Source organism: Nicotiana tabacum, chromosome 22 (genome assembly GCF_000715075.1).
Source record: "Nicotiana tabacum cultivar K326 chromosome 22, ASM71507v2, whole genome shotgun sequence".
NCBI classification, from domain to species: domain Eukaryota; kingdom Viridiplantae; phylum Streptophyta; class Magnoliopsida; order Solanales; family Solanaceae; genus Nicotiana; species Nicotiana tabacum.
Window position 1 is genome coordinate 226,758,396 of NC_134101.1, and position 21,563 is coordinate 226,779,958.

At 37.5% G+C, this 21,563-nt stretch overlaps 1 protein-coding gene across 1 annotated transcript; it reads right to left on the reverse strand.

Moving 5' to 3' along the window:
* Window positions 1-912: 912 nt before the first annotated feature.
* On the reverse strand, window positions 913-13,452 carry LOC107823122 (Holliday junction resolvase MOC1, chloroplastic-like). The gene is made up of 6 exons (XM_016649714.2): window positions 12,733-13,452; window positions 10,586-10,691; window positions 8,913-8,965; window positions 3,086-3,217; window positions 2,664-2,736; window positions 913-1,438 (listed from the first exon to the last, which is right to left on the reverse strand). The coding sequence occupies exons 1-6, from the start codon at window positions 13,129-13,131 to the stop codon at window positions 1,356-1,358; spliced, it is 846 nt and encodes a 281-aa protein (XP_016505200.1). The 5' UTR covers window positions 13,132-13,452; the 3' UTR covers window positions 913-1,355.
* Window positions 13,453-21,563: the final 8,111 nt, after the last annotated feature.

Consider the following 21,563-nt stretch of genomic DNA (forward strand, 5'->3'; position numbering starts at 1 on the left):
TACACTAGAACTCCAACGTAATATATTGGAGTTCCAGCAAGTATAAAATGTCCAGCATAATATACTAAAGTTTGGAGCACCGGTGCTCCAGTCTTCAGTATATTATACTGGAGTCAGCAAAGTATACCGGTCCAGCATAATATGCTGGAGTTGATACACAGGTGCACCGAACTCCAGTATATTATGCTGGACTGGTCTCTGTTGCAGAAAAATAGTGGTTATTTTTCATTGACTTGGTAAACACTGACTATTTTTGAATGACCAATCCGAAAACTGGCTATACCGTGCTATTTTTACCCCTTGTTTCTGCCTCGTCCATATTCTACTTCTAACATAGTTGATGAGCATCCTTGATTTCATTTGAGCCGTTTAGAGATTCCAATTGAGGTGAGGCAACCACATTTAGATCATGGTGTCACCGTTACTCTTATCTATTTTTTTTTTTCCTGGTAATATCGAGTTGTGTCCCTAGACCTCCTTGACTAGTCTGTTGGAGGTGAATTTTGATATTTGGGGGTTTTTGGCTTCGAGTCATTAACTTCTTCTTCTTCTTCTTCTTTTTTTTTTTTTTTTTTTTAACGATTATGGATAATTTACATTGATTGGTTGGCTACAAGTACTATTGGGATGCTTCTGTTATAGGGAAAAATATACAAAATTTTTATTGATATTTGGTATTGACTAAGATGAATACCAATTCACTTGACATGAGTAGTTACTCGCTAAGTGCCACTCACGACCTTCAAAATTAAGTTGTGACAATACATGAATTGTTACACCATGAAATTTGAGAGCACATATGAAACTATCTTTGTTTTTCTTTGTTTTTTGTCCTCTTCCTTTTTTACTTTTAAGTATTCGGTAATCGAGGGCAGCTAGCTTGTTAATTTGGATTCATGTCGGAAGACTCACTAAGAAGGAAAAGCACGATCTCCCAAAATGTTATCTATTCTCAAGCAGTGCATGAAAAATGAGGAATCTACACTAATCCTGCAAATCTAAATTAAGATACAACATTACAACAGAACTGACAATTAAGTTAACACAGAAAGGATGAGTTCGACTTCGTGAGTGTTCACAACAACAACTACGCCTCCATCCCAAATAAATTGGAGTCGGCCATATAAATCTTTACTGACCATATTCCTTCATTCAATGCTAACGTTGAGATCTCATGGAGTCAGTCAGAAAAATCCGAGTTGATTGAAAAGCCTCGTCGATTAATTGTTTCTCTTTTTATGGATAAACCTTCCAAGGGAAATATGCACACCTAAGGCAGATGTCCAGCAACAACTAAGCGTCGGAGCTGATAAAAGATGAAGTCATGAACCAGCTTTCTCCAGTTTCTAAGACAGCTAATTTTCCCCCATGGGAAAAGAATCAGAATTTATCTTGATGCCTTTGCCATAAGCAGCAATGAGAAGAGCCTCAGCTCGACCTGAAAGGTTAAGAAAGAATCATGAAATAATATGTAAATGGTGCATGGAAAAATATAAAAGCTGTTAGGATATTAGCAGATAAGATCTTGATGCAACATCTGGAAGTTAAGGGTATGAATATTGATTTTGAGGCGAAAACATGATCAAGGACTGTATTTACTTGATGCAAATTCTGAAATTTCACCAACTTGGAGTGTTGGGAAATGAGTTTCCAACTTAGGGGTCGTTTGGTATGAGGTATAAGAAGGTATAGGGGTGGTATAAAAATTAATACCATCTTAATATTTTATTTGGTTAGCAAATCAGGCATAAATTATCCCGGTGTTAATTTTAACACCGGGATAACTTATACCTTATAGAGGGTGGGGTAATTAGCACCGGTATAATTTATGCCTTTTTCTTAGAAATTATACAATTGTCATTCTTAATACAACATACCAAACAGTGAATAAACAACAATCACAACATAACTAATTCCAGCATAACTTATCCAAACATAACTTATACCGACATAACTTATACCGGCATAAGCCCTATTCCAACCAAACGACCCCTTAGTGTTTAAGGCCAAAACTACAAATTGTAAGAAAAAGTAAAGAGGGTACCAGAAGCCAAATTTTGAATTATCAGAAAGCAAAAAAAAGAGGAGACAAACTTATAAACAAAAAAAAGCAAGAATGACATATTTCCATTTCGTATGATATCTCATTGTTTAAATTTCTTTTAATAACCAAGAAATCCTCGAGGACCAACGGCGCACAGTACGAAACTCGATGGATAATGGATCCCGTTCCTCTACTTTTCTCCTCTAAATACCAATCTTTTGTCTACATCAAGGTTTAAACCTGTGTAGAGCACCTAACCAACACATCGCCATGCACACTAGACCAGGAGATCGCACTGTATAATTGTTTAGGATCAATATGAAGTTAACTCATTTATAATATCCAAGGAATACAAAGTCATTATTACTAGATTATATTAAAATGTGAAATCCTGACTAATCTTACAGCCAGAAAAGAGCAAGGACTTCTTAGAGCAAGGTATCTTAGAAAAGTTACAAGGGCTATCAAATCCGTTATACCCTCTTTCTTGATAGATGAATAGTCTGCTTAAATGATCCCTTTTGATTGATGAGTTGCAAAAAGCAGTAAAAAAATAAGAATCCATAGGTCTTTTTACAGAAATATAAAATGATTAGGAGATTGGGTCTAGTATACCAACCATGATCTTTCTTCCTTTTCAATAGAGAACTCAAAGAGGGAAACAATTCAGATGCAACTTCCCTGCTGTAATCCTGCCAAGACATTTAATTGGATGACAGATATTAGATGACGACTCCAGGAAATTTTGGAGATGCTGCAATTTTTGCAAAAAATTCCTTTTTTTTTTTTGGAGAAAAAAATAATCTTTTTAGTACAAATTTGCAAGAGCCTCTATACACTATCCTCCCCAGACTCCACTTGTGAGATTAAACTGTGTTTGTTGTTGTAGTACAAATTTGCAAGAGCAAAGCAAAATATCTAACTAGATGGCCTTTTTAGTTCATGAAAGCGCAAAAGCAAAAGGCTTGAATAATAAAGTAAATCCAATCTAGAGGATAGCATGTTTTTATGTTCAACTAAGTGGAGGAAATATAAACAAACCTTATTTGAGCGTTCTTTTGTAAGTTGAAACTCACTCTTCCATGCACTTGATGGCACTGGAATGACGGAGAATCCCGAAGCAACTAAGATCCCGATCCACATTCCGTAGCCGAATCCTCCACTCCACCATCCCTTGATAGTGCAAAAATATATTGATAAGTGATAAAAAAAACAAAGATATGCTAGAGAAGTTCTATCCACCTAAAAAGAGGTAATGTTAGCGGAAACGTAAAAGAAAGAACACAAGATTTAACGTGGTTCGGATCAAAATAATCCTACATCCACCAGAGAACAGTTGTCTTTTTAATATTAACAAAGGAAGGGGAGAGTTCCCAATTACACTTGAGAGAATTTCTCTCTTAACTCTCTACTCACTACAATGTGTTATATTATTTTTGGGATGATTTCTACAAATGAAGGAGTGCATCTATTTATAGAGGTAAAGACCTCCTCTTGATGTCATTGGTGATATCAAACTACCTCCTCTTGATGTCATGGGTATGGGTGACATCAAAGGAGGAAGCTTCCTCCTAGCATCCACACCAACTCTTTCCACCAACTCTTCCAATTGGCATGCCATTATTGACTAAACATAAACCAACACCTTCAATCTCCACCTTGGTTTGCGTTTCGAGCGTGCGTGTGAACAACTCTGACAAAAACTTCTAAGCTTATTGGGCAACCCCGTTGTAAGAAACAAGAAGAATCAAACCATTGTTGAACATACCACCTCCACCTAACAACTGTTCTCTTCGGAGTTGCATCAGTTGATGCACACCCCCGCCAAGTCCTTGCAGTGTGCAAACTTAGCGAGTGGGACTATCTTGGTGAACATATCTGCAGCATTATCGTCTGTGATAACCATCACGACCTTGATAGTTCCCTCTTCAACAACATCTCGAATAAAATGAAATCTGACATCAATGTGTTTAGTGCGCTCATGAAACCTCTGATTTTTCATTAGATGAATAGCACTCTGACTATCACATCTAAGTGTTGATTCCAGCTGAACCAAACTCAATTCCGCTACTAAACCTTTCAACCAGATAGCTTCCTTCACCGCCTCCGCTGCTGCCATGTATTCTTCTTCTGTCGCAGACAAAGCGGCAATCGACTGCAGAGTCGACTTCCAACTAACGGCACTACCAACGAGGGTAAAGATGTATCCAGTTGTGGACCTTCTTCTGTCAAGATCTCCTGCATAGTCAGAATCTACATAACCGAGAATTGAAATACCTCCACCACTTTTTCGAAAGGTCAGACCAACACCAGAAGCTCCTTTGAGATATCTCAATATCCACTTGACAGCTTCCCAATGCCTCTTTCCTGGGCTGGACATGTATCTACTTGCCACACTTACAGATTGAGCAATATCTGGACGTGTGCATACCATAGCATACATAATGCTACCAACTGCACTGGCATAAGGAATCTTTGACATATGCTCCACCTCATCCTCGGACTGAGGCATTTGTAACTCTGAAAGTTTAAAATGAGGAGCTAATGGTGTACTTATAGGCTTGCACGTATGCATATTGAATCTCTTGAACCCTTTCAATATACCTCTTCTGAGAAAGATGTACAACACCGTCTTCTCTTGAAATCTCCATACCAAGGATTTTCTTTGCAGCTCCTAAATCCTTCATGTCAGATTCCTTACTCAACAGTTTCTTTAAAGCATTTATCTCTGTAATGTTGTTAGCAACAATAAGCATATCATCAACATACAACAGTAAATAAATCATTGAGTTACCAGACATTTTCTTGTGATACACACAGCTATCAAATGCACTCCTTGAGAATTCATGTGTAGTCATGAATGCATCAAAGCTCTTGTACCACTGTCTAGGGGATTGCTTCAAACCATACAAAGACTTCTTTAGTTGGCATACGTGATCTTCTTTTCCCTCAGCTAGGAAACCTTCAGGTTGATCCATATAGATTGTCTCTTCTAGATCACCGTGTAAGAAAGCAGTTTTGACATCAAACTGTTGAAGTTCCAAGTCAAATTGGGCAACCAATGCTAGTAGCACGCGAATTGAGCTATGCTTCACGACTGGAGAGAAAATCTCATTGTAGTCAATTCCCTCCTTCTGACTGAATCCTTTTGCAACCAATCTCGCCTTGAACCTAGCATCTTCCACTTCAGGAATTCCCTCTTTCTTTCGGTAGACCCACTTGCATCCAACTGTCCTCTTCCCCTTTTGTCTTTTCACTAAGACCCATGTCTGATTCTTGTGAAGAGACTCCATCTCTTCAGTCATGGCTAACCGCCATTGTACAACATCCTTGCAAGAAGTTGCTTCAATATACGAGGAGGGCTCCAGATCCTTAATCTCTTCTTGTGCAGCTATGAACGCATATGCAATCAAGTTTGCTTGATCTATAAGGCGTTCCGGTTCTCGTGTTTGCCTTTTCTCCCTCCCCTTTGCAATTGTGTATGGTTCATTGACAGCAAGTTCTTCAAGGTCTACATCTTCTGACTCATCTTTAACCTGAGTCTCTTGATCCTTTTCCTTGGCAAGCTCCACCGGAAGCTCCACCTGCTCGTCGTTCTTGTTTCCTGAAAACTCCACGGAAACTTTACGGGGATCAAGTATAGAGGATTCATCAAAGGTGACATCTCTACTAACTATAAATTTGAGTAAAGACAAACACCAAAGTTTGTACCCTTTTACTCCATCCACATACCCTACGAATATGGCCTTCTTAGCCCTTGGTTCAAGCTTTCCTTCATTAACGTGATAATAAGCTGGACACCCAAATACTCGTAAGTATGAATAGTTAGAGGGTTCACCTGACCATACCTCATTCGGAGTCTTAAAGTCAATTGCCGATGCTGGAGATCGATTGACAATATGAGTAGCAGTGTGAACTGCTTCAGCCCAAAATACTTTGGACATTTTGGCTTGTAGGAGCATACAACGAGCCTTTTCAAGAAGAGTTGTGTTCATTCTCTCGGCAACTCCATTCTGCTGTGGGATATGCCTGACAGTCCTATGTCTTGAGATCCCATGAACCTTGCAGAATTCATTAAACTCTTCATTGCAAAACTCCAAGCCATTGTCTGTGCGAAGATACTTGATTTTCCACTCCATTTGATTTTCAACCAAAATTTTCCACTTTTTAAATGCTTCAAAAGCATCACTTTTTGCCTTCAAAAAATGCACCCAAACCTTTCGTGAGAAATCATCAATAAAAGTGAGAAGATACCTCTTTTTGCCCTTCGATGGAAGTTTAGAGGGACCCCATAAATCTGAATGGATGTAGTCTAGCACTCCTCTTGTCTTGTGTTTGCCAGTGCTGAAGCTGACCTTCTTTTGCTTCCCTAGAACGCAGTGCTCACAAAAGTCAAGTGTGCTGATCTTCTCACCTTCCAAAAGGTTACGATTGCTCAACATCTCCAGTCCACGTGCGCTCATATTACCCAGTCTCATGTGCCATAGTCTTGCCTTGTCATCATTAGATAACTGCACTGTAGATGCATTTGCAGAGCCAACAATGGTGCTTCCGGCCAATGTGTAAAGGCCGTTCTCCAGCTTGCCTTTCAGCATGACTAAAGAACCTTTAGTCACCTTTATAGTTCCTGCTTCGCTCATGTACCTGTAGCCTTGTTCATCCAGAGTACTCAGGGAGATCAAATTCTTCTTCAGATCAGGAATATGACGGACTTGTGTAATAGTCCTCACGACTCCATCATGGCAGCGAACCCGAACTGAGCCAATGCCAACTATTGCAAAAGTTGCATTATTGCCCATTACTACGGTTCCTCCACTTTTCTCATAGCTGCTAAGCCAGTCTTTTCGGAACGTCATATGCAGAGTGCAAGCAGAGTCTAACACCCATTTGTTTCCATAACTACTATTATTATTACACGATGTTGTTAGTACATATCAAAATCATGTACCTGTTCAACTGTGGATGCACTCGCCTTTTCCTTGGACTTTGACATTGGGCAGTCTCGTTCAAAGTGCCCCTTCTTGCCACAACCCCAACACTCTGTATTCTTCTTGTTCACACGAGACTTTGATCTGTGCTTTTATTTGCTCTTTCCCTGTTGGCTAGTCCGGCCTCTCAAAAAGAGCCCACTTGCTTGGTCATCTCTATCTCCTTCAATGTGCCTCCGCACATCACTAGAGTTAAGTGCCTGCCGCACTTGCTCAAGCTTGATAGGCTCCTTGCTATACATCATTGAATTCTCAATATCACGATATCCTGAAGTCAATGAAAATAGCAAAGCACATGCAAGCATCTCCTCCTCCTTTTTAATTCCTGCAATCTGTAAGTATATGACAAGTTTATTGAACGCATCTAAATGATCTTGTAACGAAGTACCTGACCCCATTTTAAATGTGTGAAGACGTCGTTGTAACAACATCCTTGTTGTCACTGATCGGTCTTGGTATAGCCCTTCTAGCTTTTCCCATAACTGTTTGGTCGTCTCTTCGGTACCCGTACTCACTTCACAAAGCACGTTAGGTGCAAGGGATAGTTGGATTGCACTCAATGCATCCCCTTCAATCTTCTCCTTGTCGGGAGCTGATATATCCTTAGGATACTTTCCGTCAATAGCATGGATTGAACCTTCCCTCCGCAGTAACGCCATCATCTGGATCTTCCAGATATTGAAGTTGTTGCGTCCACTGAATCTATCAATTTCAAACTTCATGGAACTCATCTTTGCTTGTTCTTCCTCCTTGGATCGTTAAAGAATCATGTTGCTCTGATACCAATTGTTAGCGGAAACGTAAAAGAAAGAACACAAGATTTAACGTGGTTCAGATCAAAATAATCCTACGTCCACCAGAGAACAATTGCCTTTTTAATATTAACAAAGGAAGGGGAGAGTTCCAATTACACTTAAGAAAATTTCTCTCTTAACTCTCTACTCACTACAATGTGTTGTATTATTTTTTAGATGGTTTCTACAAATGAAGGAGTGCATCTAGTTATAGAGGTAAAGACCTCCTCTTGATGTCATTGGTGACATCAAACTACCTCCTCTTGATGTCATGGGTGACATCAAAGGAGGAAGCTTCCTCCTAGCATCCACACCAAACTCTTTCCACCAACTCTTTCAATTGACATGCCATTGTTGACTAAACATAAACCAACACCTTCAGGTAATGTTAGATAGCATTAAATCACGTATGGGCGAAAAAATGTGTGATGCCTCTACTTCCGGCAACACGACACTTTCTAACCTGCCTTTACATACAGAAAGTCTCTAACTATGATAGCATTAGAGACATCCATCAAGAATCTATAGAGCAATACAACATTGAAATCAAAAACGAAAATTCCAAGTATTCGAGAAGCCTAAGCCCAACCGCCCATAACCCTGTGTTGATAAGGGGCACAATGTGTACAAGCCTTACTAAAATTACCACCCTGAAACAAAATCACAATATCTCAACCAACCACAGCTACAAGTTGAATTGTTACTTTGTGAAGTTTTAATTTAGGAAATTATGGTGTTCATAAGTCTTTCCACCTCATTACCAAATAAAAGACAAACAAGTCTTCCCATCTCTTTAGCATAATAAACAAGCCAAAATAACAGATGCTAGTTGCTAGATGATACTACAAGCACATACTTGACTGACACGATCTGGTGAAGCTCTGAAGGGATTGATATGTATGGCCCACTAAGTGTAGATGCATATGTTATGTGGTCGATTAGTAATAAACACTCGCGAATTGCAGATTTACTTGATGGTGCAAGTTTTAAAGAGCAACTGGATATGAAAGTATCTATCGTCATTTAAACAAAAGTGATAGGCTAGTGACAGTACATACAGGCATTCTTGTTAATGATATTGCTAACCTGCTTACCATCTTGTGGATACGGAGTTGATTGTTCAACATACACAGTTGTTCCTGAAAACAAAATGAAATATCTCGTGTGATTCTATGTACTTATGCAAAAAAAATCTTTTTAGATAAAGTACTTATCCTAGTGAATTTTAATAATTCAAATACATTTGATAAGACCATAAACAGGAAACGATCGCTCATCTGCAAGGAAATTTACAACTACAAATACGCAATCCCATCTAGTTAGAACTGGCTAGACAAATCCTCAATGTTCATTCTGCTCCATCCTGAACCATTTCATTCCAATACATCAGTAAGGATATTTGCAGTCTCTAAATCCTCTATGTGACTCCAAGAAAGGACATATAGCTTCTTCTCAAAGCCAAGATAGCACTCCAACCTTCTTCATCCGACGTAATTATTTGAACCACAAGAAAATGGTCCGAAGGATGAGGTCACGAAAGAAGACATTGCACCATGTTAGCGTATCTTTTAGACTAGTTTTAACCTAAGTTTGCTCGTACAAGGGTGTGGGTGTCCAATACGAGTGATGATCTAGATGTCCGATCCTACATGATCTAAATGTTAAGATTCGGGGCTACAGATACAGGTGCGGGGATTCGACTAAAAATAATTCAAATATCTAAAAACAAAGTTATAAAAATATGGCTAAATTATGAGACATTATGTGGAAAACCCATAAGGTAGTCCGGGAAGGAGAATATATTGATCAAGAGGATAATCGAAGAAGGAGATAAAAGGAAAATGACTAAATTTCTACATACAAGATATTCCATTTTCTTCAATTTCACCCTAGCTTTTATTTTGATTTCAAAAGTCATTGTATCTGTCCCAAATTTCTCCATCGATTTTGGTCAAAGTACCCAAAATCCGTTGGCCAGATCCGGCACGGACCCCACACCCAGATCGTGTTGACACGGGTGTGGCACCATAAGTGAAGAGTCCGAACAACTTAGGTTTTAACTATAAAAGATATCCATCATATCCGTTCAACTAGATGAAAGTAGAAAATAAAGAGGACTTATTCTCTGAATATCAAGGCCTTTCTTAGATCAAAAAACTGTAAGGCAAAGTGTTTCTGAAGTAGCAACGAGGGTGTTTTCCAATAAACCCCCAAACGAGGGGGAGAGGGAGAGAATGATCAATTAAAATCTTTCATTCCGTCAATACGGATTTTTTTACTGTAATTCTCTCCAATACTACATGTATCACTCCTAACAATGTTATATGGATGCAGCACGAAGGACACTCAATTCAAACAACCAGCCATTGCACTGAAGAATCAATGACGAATATACTTTAATTGCATTCATAGTTATCCTGCAAAAGTGATTAACTTATACGATGTGTATGCTTCAGAATCTTTGCAAACTCAATAGAATTCATATAAATGATGCATCAACCGCCTTCACACCCCACACCCTAGTCCAGAAGCGGACAGTAAAACAACAAAGCAAACCTAGAAAATAAATACTAATATTTAGTTCATCGGTGAAGGAAAAAAGGAAAAAGAGAGCATTGCCACCTTCAATGCCAAACAAACAAACTAGCACAAATATCTGAGAAATGGCAGAATCTACTGCACAAGTCATTCACTCCAGATAACTGAGGAAGTTAAGAACAGAGATTTGAAAGATTTCCAAGATGACAGCTTCTACGTACCAATAGGAGCTTCAAAACTTTGAAGCAACTGAACAATAGCTTTTGCATCTAACCGCTTCCGCACTCCTTTGCCAACTAGTACTTTCAAGTGAGGAGAATCAAACACCTGGAGATTGGAATAGGAAGTCAGCGACCAGTAAGTATACTGCAGTTTTAGAAGTAAAAAGTCGATGAACAGGGTACTTTTTAAAGCACAAGAATATTTCTTTCTTTCTTTCTTTTTTTCCTTCTTTGGTTTGAAATAGATGGATATACATTTCACAACTCACTTAATTCTAGTGGACAATTTTCTGACGAAAACTCAAATCAGCAATTCACAACACTGGGTTGACCCAGCCCGAGCAACCCCACACAAACCCCAGGAGAATCATCAGCAGTTACCCATTGTTTCTCCATCTTTGGTTACTCAAACTACAAACCTAATGGTTAGAATTGGAGCGACTCTTATCACTAGAGCAACCATCACTGGTCTCGGCAATTACTAGTTGCCGTTTCAAGATTTTAGCCAAGCACAAAAGACAATGAATTTGAACTCAAAGCCTGAAAAGAACTATATCCCCCTGTTTCAATTTAAATGACATATTTTCCTTATTAGTCAGTTCCAAAAAGAATGACACATTTCTATATTTGGAAACAATTCAACTTTAAACTTTTTATTTTAACCACGTTACCTTTAATGAGAAGCTTTTATAGCCACACAAATGTCATGGTCCCACAAAACTTTTGCCCCTTAAGCTTTTAGGATTACATGTTTCAAAAGTCTTCTTTTTTTTTTCCTTAAACTTTGTGCCAAGTCAAATTATTTCATCTAAATTGAAAAGGAGGGGGTATATTACTACTGACAATGTCAAGGAAACAGTAACCTCCAGGTATAACATTGGCTTACAGACATAAGCCCATGTATGCTAGAAGAATAGACAATCCTAGGCATCCAAGGGTGTGACCAAGTGGTCAAAAAATGTGTTTGAGAACTTTTAACTCTCAAGCTCAAATCCCAACAGAGGCAAAAATACTAGATGATTTCTTCCCATCTATTCAAGCCTTGGTAGACAGAGTTACCCGATACCTATATTGGTGGGAGGTAGCATGTACCGTGAAATAAATCGAGATACGCGCAAGCTGGCCCGAACACCATAGTTATTAAAAAAAAACCGTAGCACATAGTATCAAAGATATAAACAACATCTAAGGTTCTTATTACGACTCTCGCTTAAAGAAGAAGTTAAAAAAGGTTCTTGAACTAAGGAAACAGGGCAAAGGAAAACATCAGTACTGTTCAAACCTACAATAAATATAAAAACTGAATTCTAGTCTTAAGATATCCATCAACAAAAAATAATTTCCACATGCTTAACCCCTAAAAAGTATGAGGTCTGCACGTGAGGGCCATGTTGCAACTGTAATACAACAACAACTATAACTACGCCTGCCTTAATATCAAATAAGTTGGAGTCCGCTACATGAATTCTCACAGTTATGTCCCTACATTTAAGCCCATCTTTATACTCCCTCCGTTTCAATTTATGTGAATTCATTTGACTGGGCACGGAGTTTAAGGAAAGAGAGAAGACTTTTGATCTTGTGGTCTAAAATGAGGCACATATATTATGTGTGGCTATAAATCTTTGTGTAAAGGTAAATTGTTTCCAAATAAGGAAAGGGGTCATTCTTTTTGGCACGGACTAAAAAGGAAATAGGTTCACATAAATTGAAACGGAGGGAGTATTATATATTATAAGTTCTCTACATTTTTATTGACAAATAAGTCTCCATAGGAAGGCGAACCTTGGGCAATGGTAAAAGTTGTCGTCGAGTCAGCAAGAGGTCACATGTTCAAGTTGCGGAAACAGACGTAAGGCTGAGTACATAAAACCCAATTTGGCACGGTGCATCCCGGAAACCCGAGCATAGCGGGAGCTTAGTGCACTGGGATGCCTTTTATATAAGTCTCCCACAACACTAAAGAACTTCAGGCTAAGTGGCTAACCTTGGACCTAAAATAAACGAACTAACATGACTAAACTTAACTCCAGCTAATTGGTATCGCCTGCATAGTATCTGTTTATTCCATTGTGCACTACATTAATTCTAACAAATTATAGGTTGCAACAATAATAAATAACTAAAATTTAAACTTTTATACTTACCTGAGGGGGTTGATTTGGTTTCAAGAGAGCCAAGGCACCAGAAGTATCTGGGTCAACCCCAATAACCCAACCTGCATTATTCAAATCCTTAGTATATTGAAAAGGGCAAGACAAAGACTCCAGCCAGTCCATTTTCAGCTGAGCTTCCAAAATTCCCTTACTACCCCTGGCCACTTTTGGAGCTCCATTTCTACTGGAAGTAGTTGGTTCAGGAGATGGGTTTTGCTCTTCTATGACAGGGGCATTTGTGGCAATGGCTGCTGAAGATGAAACTGAAGCAGAGAAGAGCCTCTTGAATGCTACAGAGGAGGAAGCAGTAAATCGAATTGTGGGGATGAATTTTGATGTCATTGAGTGAACGAATTGGAGTGGTTGGGTTTGTACGACGGTTGATTCCATGAGAAAGGAAGGCCCCAGTTCGCCGGAGAAAGTAACGCCGGCGCCGGATTTTCAAGATTGCGAGTTCTTAGTTTGGAAGAAATTTTTGTTAGTCTAAGTTCTTTCCTACTATGTTGTACTAAAAATAAAAAAGAATTGTTTGAAGTTTTTGCAAAAACCGAGTATGAAAAAAAATAATCTCTTCTTTATAATTTTTTTCTTTCTGAGTTTTTGAAAACTCTGACATGAAGAGATTTTTTAGATTTTGCTGACTTTCAGAAACTGAGTTCGAAAGTTGGAAAAAGTAAAGAGGTCCAAATTTATTTGTGTGCTATTTGAATTTATTTAATTTTGTACGTCAGTACGCTTTTGATCTATTTATACCCTTTGTTATTAGAAAAATCATCTCGTATTTGTTATCTTTATTTGGAACAGGCGGATTCTAAGTATCCAATTCTACTACTGAAAAAATGATCGAATTCAGCCCTCAACTTTTCGTTCCGGTGAGATAGGGTGTTAATGGTTCGGTTTGAGGGTTATTTTATAAAATTTATATTTTACTAATTTTTTGGTTATTTAATTATATATAATTAAAATTAGACTTTTCGAAATCGTCCCATCATGCTTGTTTCTCTTAGTTATCGGTGTGGTTCGGTTAATTTTTAGTATTTTTCTTAAATGTCATGTAAAAGTCATTAGTAGAAGTAGAATGCAATAACATACATACTTTTATAGGACTTATCAAAGCTATCTAGAATTTTTTTCTGTTTAAAGGGTGATGAATTAAGAAAATATAAAAGATAATAGATCCATCAACTATTCTACAATAGCGTAAAAGAAACTAAGTAAAGACAAAGAAAATATAAACCAAACGAGTGAAAAGATATTAATCAAGCTGAGACTCAAGAATAAAGTCTATAGAAAATTAAATATTTAGAAAGATAAATCTAAATCATACGAAAGGAAACATATTTGATACATTGTAGTTTGATACTCATAATCGCTAGAATATCTTATGTCTTGCTAGTGAATATGCTGGAAATAATTTAGAGCCTGTTTCGAAAGCCACCAGAGAATTGGATTTGGGTGTAATTAGGTGTAATTACACATTTGGCATGTTTGTCCAGCTAAGTAATTACTTTGTCAGCATGTAATTGTGTGTAATTGTAGAGGTGTAATTACACTCTTCAATTCTCGGGGGAGGGGGAATAGGTGAGAATTGGTGGTAATTACATTGTATAATTACAAATTTACTTTTTAATTTCTTTCCTTTTTATTTTTATTTCTATTTATTTCCTTATAAAAATTTTATTTATATAATTTTAATTTTTCTTATTTTTATTATTTAATTTATTTTTAAATTTTAAAATAATTTTTTCTTTGTACATTATTTATCTTTTATTTCTTTACATTTACTTCTTGTGAATCCATGTAATTGCTCGTATATTTTATTTCTTATTTATTTTATTTTCTTCATTTAGCGTAATTGCGTTATTATTCTAGTTTTTGAAACTACACCTCCTAATATTGGATGATTCATTAACAAACATGACATATAATGGGTGATATTAATAAAGTAGAATTTTATTGTTAAACGAGGCTATAAACTTATTATGTTTCCTAATCTTAAATTGTGGAACTTATTATTATTACGCTGAAATTTGACATGTGTTAAATTATATTTTTTATTGAAATTATGTTATATTTTATGGTTTTAATTTGCTTGCTTTAGTAGCATTGACTTGTTATTTCACATTGCATGTTGTTCATTTTTTTTTAATTAGAATTGATAGATTAGTTTTATCAAATATTTGAATAATGTTATGACATTATATTCATAAATATTAATTGATTTTCTCGAACATGCATTCCATGGTATTATTACAAAATGTATGTTCTTTGTTTTTATAATTAATTAATCCAATTATTATTAATTTAAAAAAATATATCAATTATTTTACAATATTGCTAATCACACTTAGTTATTAGATGATTCAGAGTCAATTTGGAAGAATGATCCTAGTTTTAGAAGCTTAAGCGGTAAGAGTTGACCGGAATTTTGACTTTTGTGTAGACGACTTCGAAATAGAATTTTGATAATTCTAATAGTTTCGTACGCTGATTTTGGACTAGGTATGCGTCTGGATTTGGATTTGGAGGTTCGTAAGATAATTTGAAGCACTTCAGCGAAAATTGGAAAGTTGAAGTTTTGGAAGGTTGAGAGATTTGACCGAGAGTTGACTTTGGTAATAACGGGATCGGAATGCAGTTCTGAGAGTTGGATTAGCTATGTTATGTCATCTGGAACTTGCATGCAAAATTTGACATCATTCCAGGTTGATTTGGTATGTTTCGGCACGAGTTTTGGAAGTTGGAAGATTTGAAAGTTCATAAGTCTGATTCATGGTGTAATTCGTAGTTTCAACATTGTTGATGTGATTTGAGACCTAGAGCGGGTCCGTGTTATGTTTGGACGAGTTTCGGATGATTTTATGCTTGTGATCAGGTCTGCTTCTGGTGATCCGCATCTGTGGAGGTTTGATTGCAGATGCGGAGCAGCTTCTGCGAAGATTATGTCACTTCTGCGATGTTGAGGCCTGGGGGGATGGGGGCTTCGCTTTTGCGGAGTATTTGTCGCAGATGCGATGGCGCTTTTGCGGCCCATTGATCGCAAATGCAAAGATGTCCGCTTCTGTGGTGATTTTTGCACTTCTGCGGAGCCGCAGGTGTGACTCCTTCTTGTGCAGGTACAGGCACTGGGCTGGCTAGTTGGGTTCGCAATGCGGACCTTTTCTCGCAAATGTGAGGCTGCAGATGTGACGTTCTTGTTCGCAAATGCGAAAAGCCTGTCGAGAAGTGCATATATGTCAAGGGTTTGATATTTTTAACATATTTTGAATTTTAGACCTCGGTTTTGAGAGATTTTTCGTGAGGTTTTCAAGAAACTCATTAGGGTAAGCGTTCTTTACCCAAATCTTGTTATATTTCATGAATCTGTTGCTATTTTCATCATATAATTAGTGAATTAAATTGGAAATCTGGGAAAATTTGTAAAATCTTTCTAAAGTGTAAAATGATGATTTGAACGATGAATTGATATCGGAATTTGATAATTTTGGTATGGTTGAACTCAGTTCTGATTTTGTAAATTTTATCGGGTTCTGAGGTGCAGGCCCGGGGTTCGACTTTTGGGTCTACTTTTAGTTCTTATTAAAAAAATTAAAGCTTTATTATCCGGAATTATTTTCTATAAGTTTTATTTATTATTTGAAGTTATGTTGGCTATATTTGGGTCGTCCGGAAGTTGTTTCACTTGAGAGAGCCATTTTAGAGTATCGCTCTAGCTTCTTTTGAGGTAAGTATTGATAAGTGAGGATTTTGACTACTTATTAGCACCTTTTAGATTTAGTTTTAGTCTAAAAGCGTTCAATTGTGTTCCCGACAACTAATAATTGTGCTTAATTGTAGGAATATTGGAAGAAGAACTTCCGAGATGAAATCTAACTCAAGAAGGAGTAATCTGAACTCAAGGACACAAAAGGCACAAAAGCTCAGAAGTGTGAACAGCAGATTATCATCTGCAATCGGAGTGTGAAAGAAAGGCCAGCAGGAAAAGTTGCAAAATGCGGTTCGCACATGAATTGTGCGGGCGCAGAAGCTAGGTTAAGAGAAAAGTTCAGAGATATGCATTTCAAGACCATTAAAAGTACGGACTGGACAATTATTGTGCGACCACAGAAGAAAAGCTATGCGGCTGCAGTTACAATTGTACGGACCGCAGAAAGAGTGTAGTACGGCCGCAGTCCGGAATTATGCGGCCGCAGAGTTCTAATCCTATCAAGATGAAGAAAAGTGTGGACCGCACATGGAATTGTGAGGCCTTAGAACCTTCAAAAGGGAATTTCTGCCAGAAATTTCCAGCATGTATACATAGACGAGTTTCACATTTTTAGGTTAACATTTGACATCAGCAACTATAGTTGCCATTTCTCTTTACTTCTTTTAGTAGTTTTTCATCTTTGGGCTTATTTTAACATAGATTTTGTCATTTTAAATTTGCAATATGAGTTTAATTACCATCTCTTCTTCTATTTCTTTAGTTTCAAGCATGAGTAACTAGATTTTTACTAGGGTTGTGACTCAATCCTAGTGTGTAAACCTTATGGGTGTTTGATTTAGTGCTTGTTCATGGTCGGGTATTTATTATTTGGCCTTGTTCATGCTTTAATTTATGGAACTAATGGTTGCAAACATTAGTTCATGCCTATTTGACTTAGTCTCTAATTGAGAAAGAGAGACTTAGTCTAGGAAAAATTGGCTAACAAGAAATTGGGTCAGTCAAGAGATTGATAATCCCAATATAAAGGTTTCAACCTAGAGATAGTAATAACCCGACTTGAGCTTTTATCAACTATTTTGTGTAACACCCATTTGGACTTAAGAAAACCAAATTGGGCAAGGTCACTCTCTGACCAGGAGGTATTTAGTGGGTAATTGAGTGTTGATAGCTATAATATACCCCGACCAACACCGAGGTGGTGGTCACAACCCTAACCTTTTTACAATACTTGAAAAACAACCAAATTTTTTTGCTAGTTTCATTTCTTAATTTTGCAATCTTAGTTTAATCTATACATAGAAACATCCCAAATTTGTGCAAGTATAAATTGAGATAGTTCAAGCTCATACACTACAATATATACCCATAAGTCCTATTCATAGCTCCCTGTGGAAAATCGACCCCGGCTCCTTGTTGGGTATTACTATTACATCGACTGCTTCATAACCTTAAATAGAGGTGTGACTTGGATGAGATCAATTTATGGCGCCGTTGCTGAGGAGCTAAAAACTAATTTAGCTATATATTTGACTTTTGTGTGAATTGTCTTTTTTTCCTTCTGTATTAGTGATTTTTGTAAATCAATTATAGATGCAACAATGGCTCTCAACAATGATCAAATTTGAAACATAACTTTGGGGGATGTGGACGTTGATGATGACCAAGTCGATGAGGTTCCTATTGAACCTCAAGCAAATAGACGAGGTTGGATGCCTCAAGACAACGTCCCAGTTCCACCCCCACCTCCACCAAGAGCGGCTCCACACCAGGTGTTGTCGAATGAAGGGTATGCAAGTTCCATGGTCCCACCCCGCATTAGGGCGGGTAAATTTCAAATCACAAATATAATTCTCACATTGCTAGAGCAACGGGGATTCTTCACTGGGGCTTTGAGTCAAAATGCATATAAATACTTTAAGAGGTTTGTGGACACTTGTTAGGGGAGTAAACAGACAAATATCTCCGATGATGCTTTAAGGTTAAGGCTATTTCCCTTCTCTCTGGGGGGGAAAGCCTTGGATTGGTTAGAGAGATTGCCAAGCCATTCCATCCATACATAGGATGAGTTAGCGGAGAAAGTTATTTCCAAGTTCTTTTCTCCCGGGCATATGACTACTCTTAGAGACGAGACTCTAGCATTCAAACAAGAGTCCAATGAGCTGTTACATGAGATATGGGAATGGTATAGGACAATGGTCAAAGAGTGCCCCAATAATGACATGACAAAAGCTATAATTCAACAAATTTTCTATCGGGGGATCAACCTGGCCAATCAGTGCATGGTAAATCAACTTACTGGTGGAAATTTCATGACGACGCTGTATGCAGAAGCTTTTGAGATTTTATATGAAATGGCAGACACATCATCAGCATGACAAAGTCGAGCTAATGTTCCTCATGGTGATCCAAATGTTATTCACCTCCATAAAGAGTTGCATGATCATGGGCAAGCCATTACCGAATTGACCACCACAATGAATCAATTAGCAAATACTCAACTTCAACAAGTGCAAAGTCCTAAGCAAGTCAATGCCATGGAGAGAGTAAGTATGATGGTGAACAAGAGAAGGACCAAGGTTCCGTAAGTGCAAAACTGAATGGAGAATTATATGCAAGAAGATAGTAGATTTGATCAAGATGAATCTTATAATGAACAAGAGAAGGAAGTGCAATATGTGAACAACTTTTAAGGGCAAAGAAACAAATCTCAAGGCCCAAATAAACAACAATGGAGACCTCAAGGTAATCAAGATAATTGGAATTCTAACAACCAAGGTAATTGGAGTGGTGGCAATAATCAAAGGAATTGGAATAATAATAATAATCAAGGAAATTGGAGTGGTGGAAATAACCAAGGCAATTGGAGTGGAAATAACCAAGGATATTGGGATAGAAATAACCAAGGGGGATGGAACAATAATTAAGGCAATCGGGAGTCGGGTTTCCAAAGGCCTCTGATGTATCAACAACCGAGCAACCCGCCTCCTTATCCTTCCCATGGTCCAAGTTCTTCCAATAATGAAATGGGGCGTATTGAGAATATGTTCAAGCAAATGATGGAGAAGAACGTCGATTCCTATGCCCAACTTGCTTCCCACAATACATCAATTTGTAACTTGGAAGTTCAAATGGGGCAAATCTTTCAAGCTCTAAATGCTCAATCTAAGGGGGCACTACCAAGTGACATGGTGGTGAACCCAAAGGGTGGGAACAACACGGGACATGCCATGGTCATTACTACAAGGAGAGAAAAAGGTGGGAATGCACTAATGTGCCGAAGAATTTCGGCACATTTAATAAAAATTGCTTAGATTTTAGCTTGTTTTAAATGCAATTATCTTTTATACTTATGCAATTTTAATGTTTTGCAGTATATGAGGTTTAAGGACCCAAGAACAAGGAAATGAAATCAAAAAGCTGCAAAAGGACAAGAAAAGGGCAAAATAAGATCGCAGATGTGAGAATGCGGACCGCATATTGCTCAAAGGAACCGCAAAGCCAAACAGTCTGTTGGCCAAATTCAAGCACAAGAAATGTAGTCCATTATGCGACCGCATAACAGGTTTGCGGGCCGCATAATGGTTCGTAAACTCCCTGTAGAAGTTGCTGAAGCTGGAAATGCGGTGACTATGTGATCGCAAATCAACAATGCGGACTGTATAACTAAGATGCGACGACTACCAGGAAACTAGGGTTCGAAGATGTAATGGCTTTGACGAGAATGCGGACCGCATGTTTGTTATGCAACAGATATACAATCGCATAACTAACCTGGAGGGGAATTTTTGTCCGAAATTGGTCCCGAGTTTTAGCCCACTATAAATAGATTTATTGGGGTTTTGTGGGGGCATCTTGTCTGGTTTTTTGAGCTACATTCCAACCTTTCAATATTAATCTCTTTTGGAAGCTTTAGGAGTGAAGAATCTTGCACTTTGTAAGCTTTATGACATTTAATATTCTCATCTTTTTTGTATTTTAGCATGAGTAGCTGGCTTTAAATACTAAGGTTGTGGACCCTAAATGGATGTTATGTTAATAGGTGTTTAACATTGAATATATATATATAATGGTTGGTTGATATATATTTATTTCTCATTCTTCATTTATTGTTGGTGGTTGCGAACATTAAGAAGTGCCATTAAACTCTTTCTTTACTTGGTAAAGTGAGTTAGAGTTTGGTAGAACTAAATATCAAAGACTCAAGACTTTAAACTTTATTTAATAGAATCGCTTAGGAATAAGTGGGTTTTATTTGGCATAAATTGATTGTTCTTAATTGCAACTCTTTTATATTTGCAAAAATCATAAAGAGAAAATACTACTCAACTATTGGAAAATATTGGGTAGCCATTTAGAAATCATTTGCATATCTAAAGAACCTTCCATTAGAAATATATCATATTAACACCGATAATATTACATTTTATTGAAGGGGACACAACCTTGGTTTCCTTAATCAAATTATTTACATTCTCAACGTTACAATTAGTTATCTCTTTAAATCACAAACATATCATACTCTTGTTACAATTAACGGAATATAATTACGACCTAAGTCAAGTAGCAAACTACTCGAGTAACCTTTTCACGCCTATTCCCTGTGGAATTCGACCCCAACCTTGTTGGGTTATTATATTTGACATCGACTGCCTTACACTATTTAATTAAAGTGTAATTTGAGCGTATCAAATTTTGGCGCCGTTGCCGGGGAATACGGTTTTGAAATTACTAATTAGTGTGTGCTTTAATTTACGTCTTATTCTATTCCATTACACTTTGCCTGTTTTGCTTGGTGTTGAATGGAATACATGGCTGAATATGAGGAAGAAATGGAAGAAAATCCTTTTGCGGACATAGATGAGTACATCGAGGATACAAATGCTATTGTACCTCCGGTTGTTGGTGCTGCAACTTTCAAAGTGGAACATGGTTTAATCCTAATGCTCAAAGCGGAGGTTTTTTTTAGGAATTCCTTTGATGATGATCTGACACAACATCTTAGAAACTTCTTGGGTTTGTGTGCGATGCATAAGCAGAACAACATCTCAGATGATGCCCTGAGGTTGAGGGTGTTCAAGTACTCACTAGCTGGGGACGCAAGGAAATGACTTCA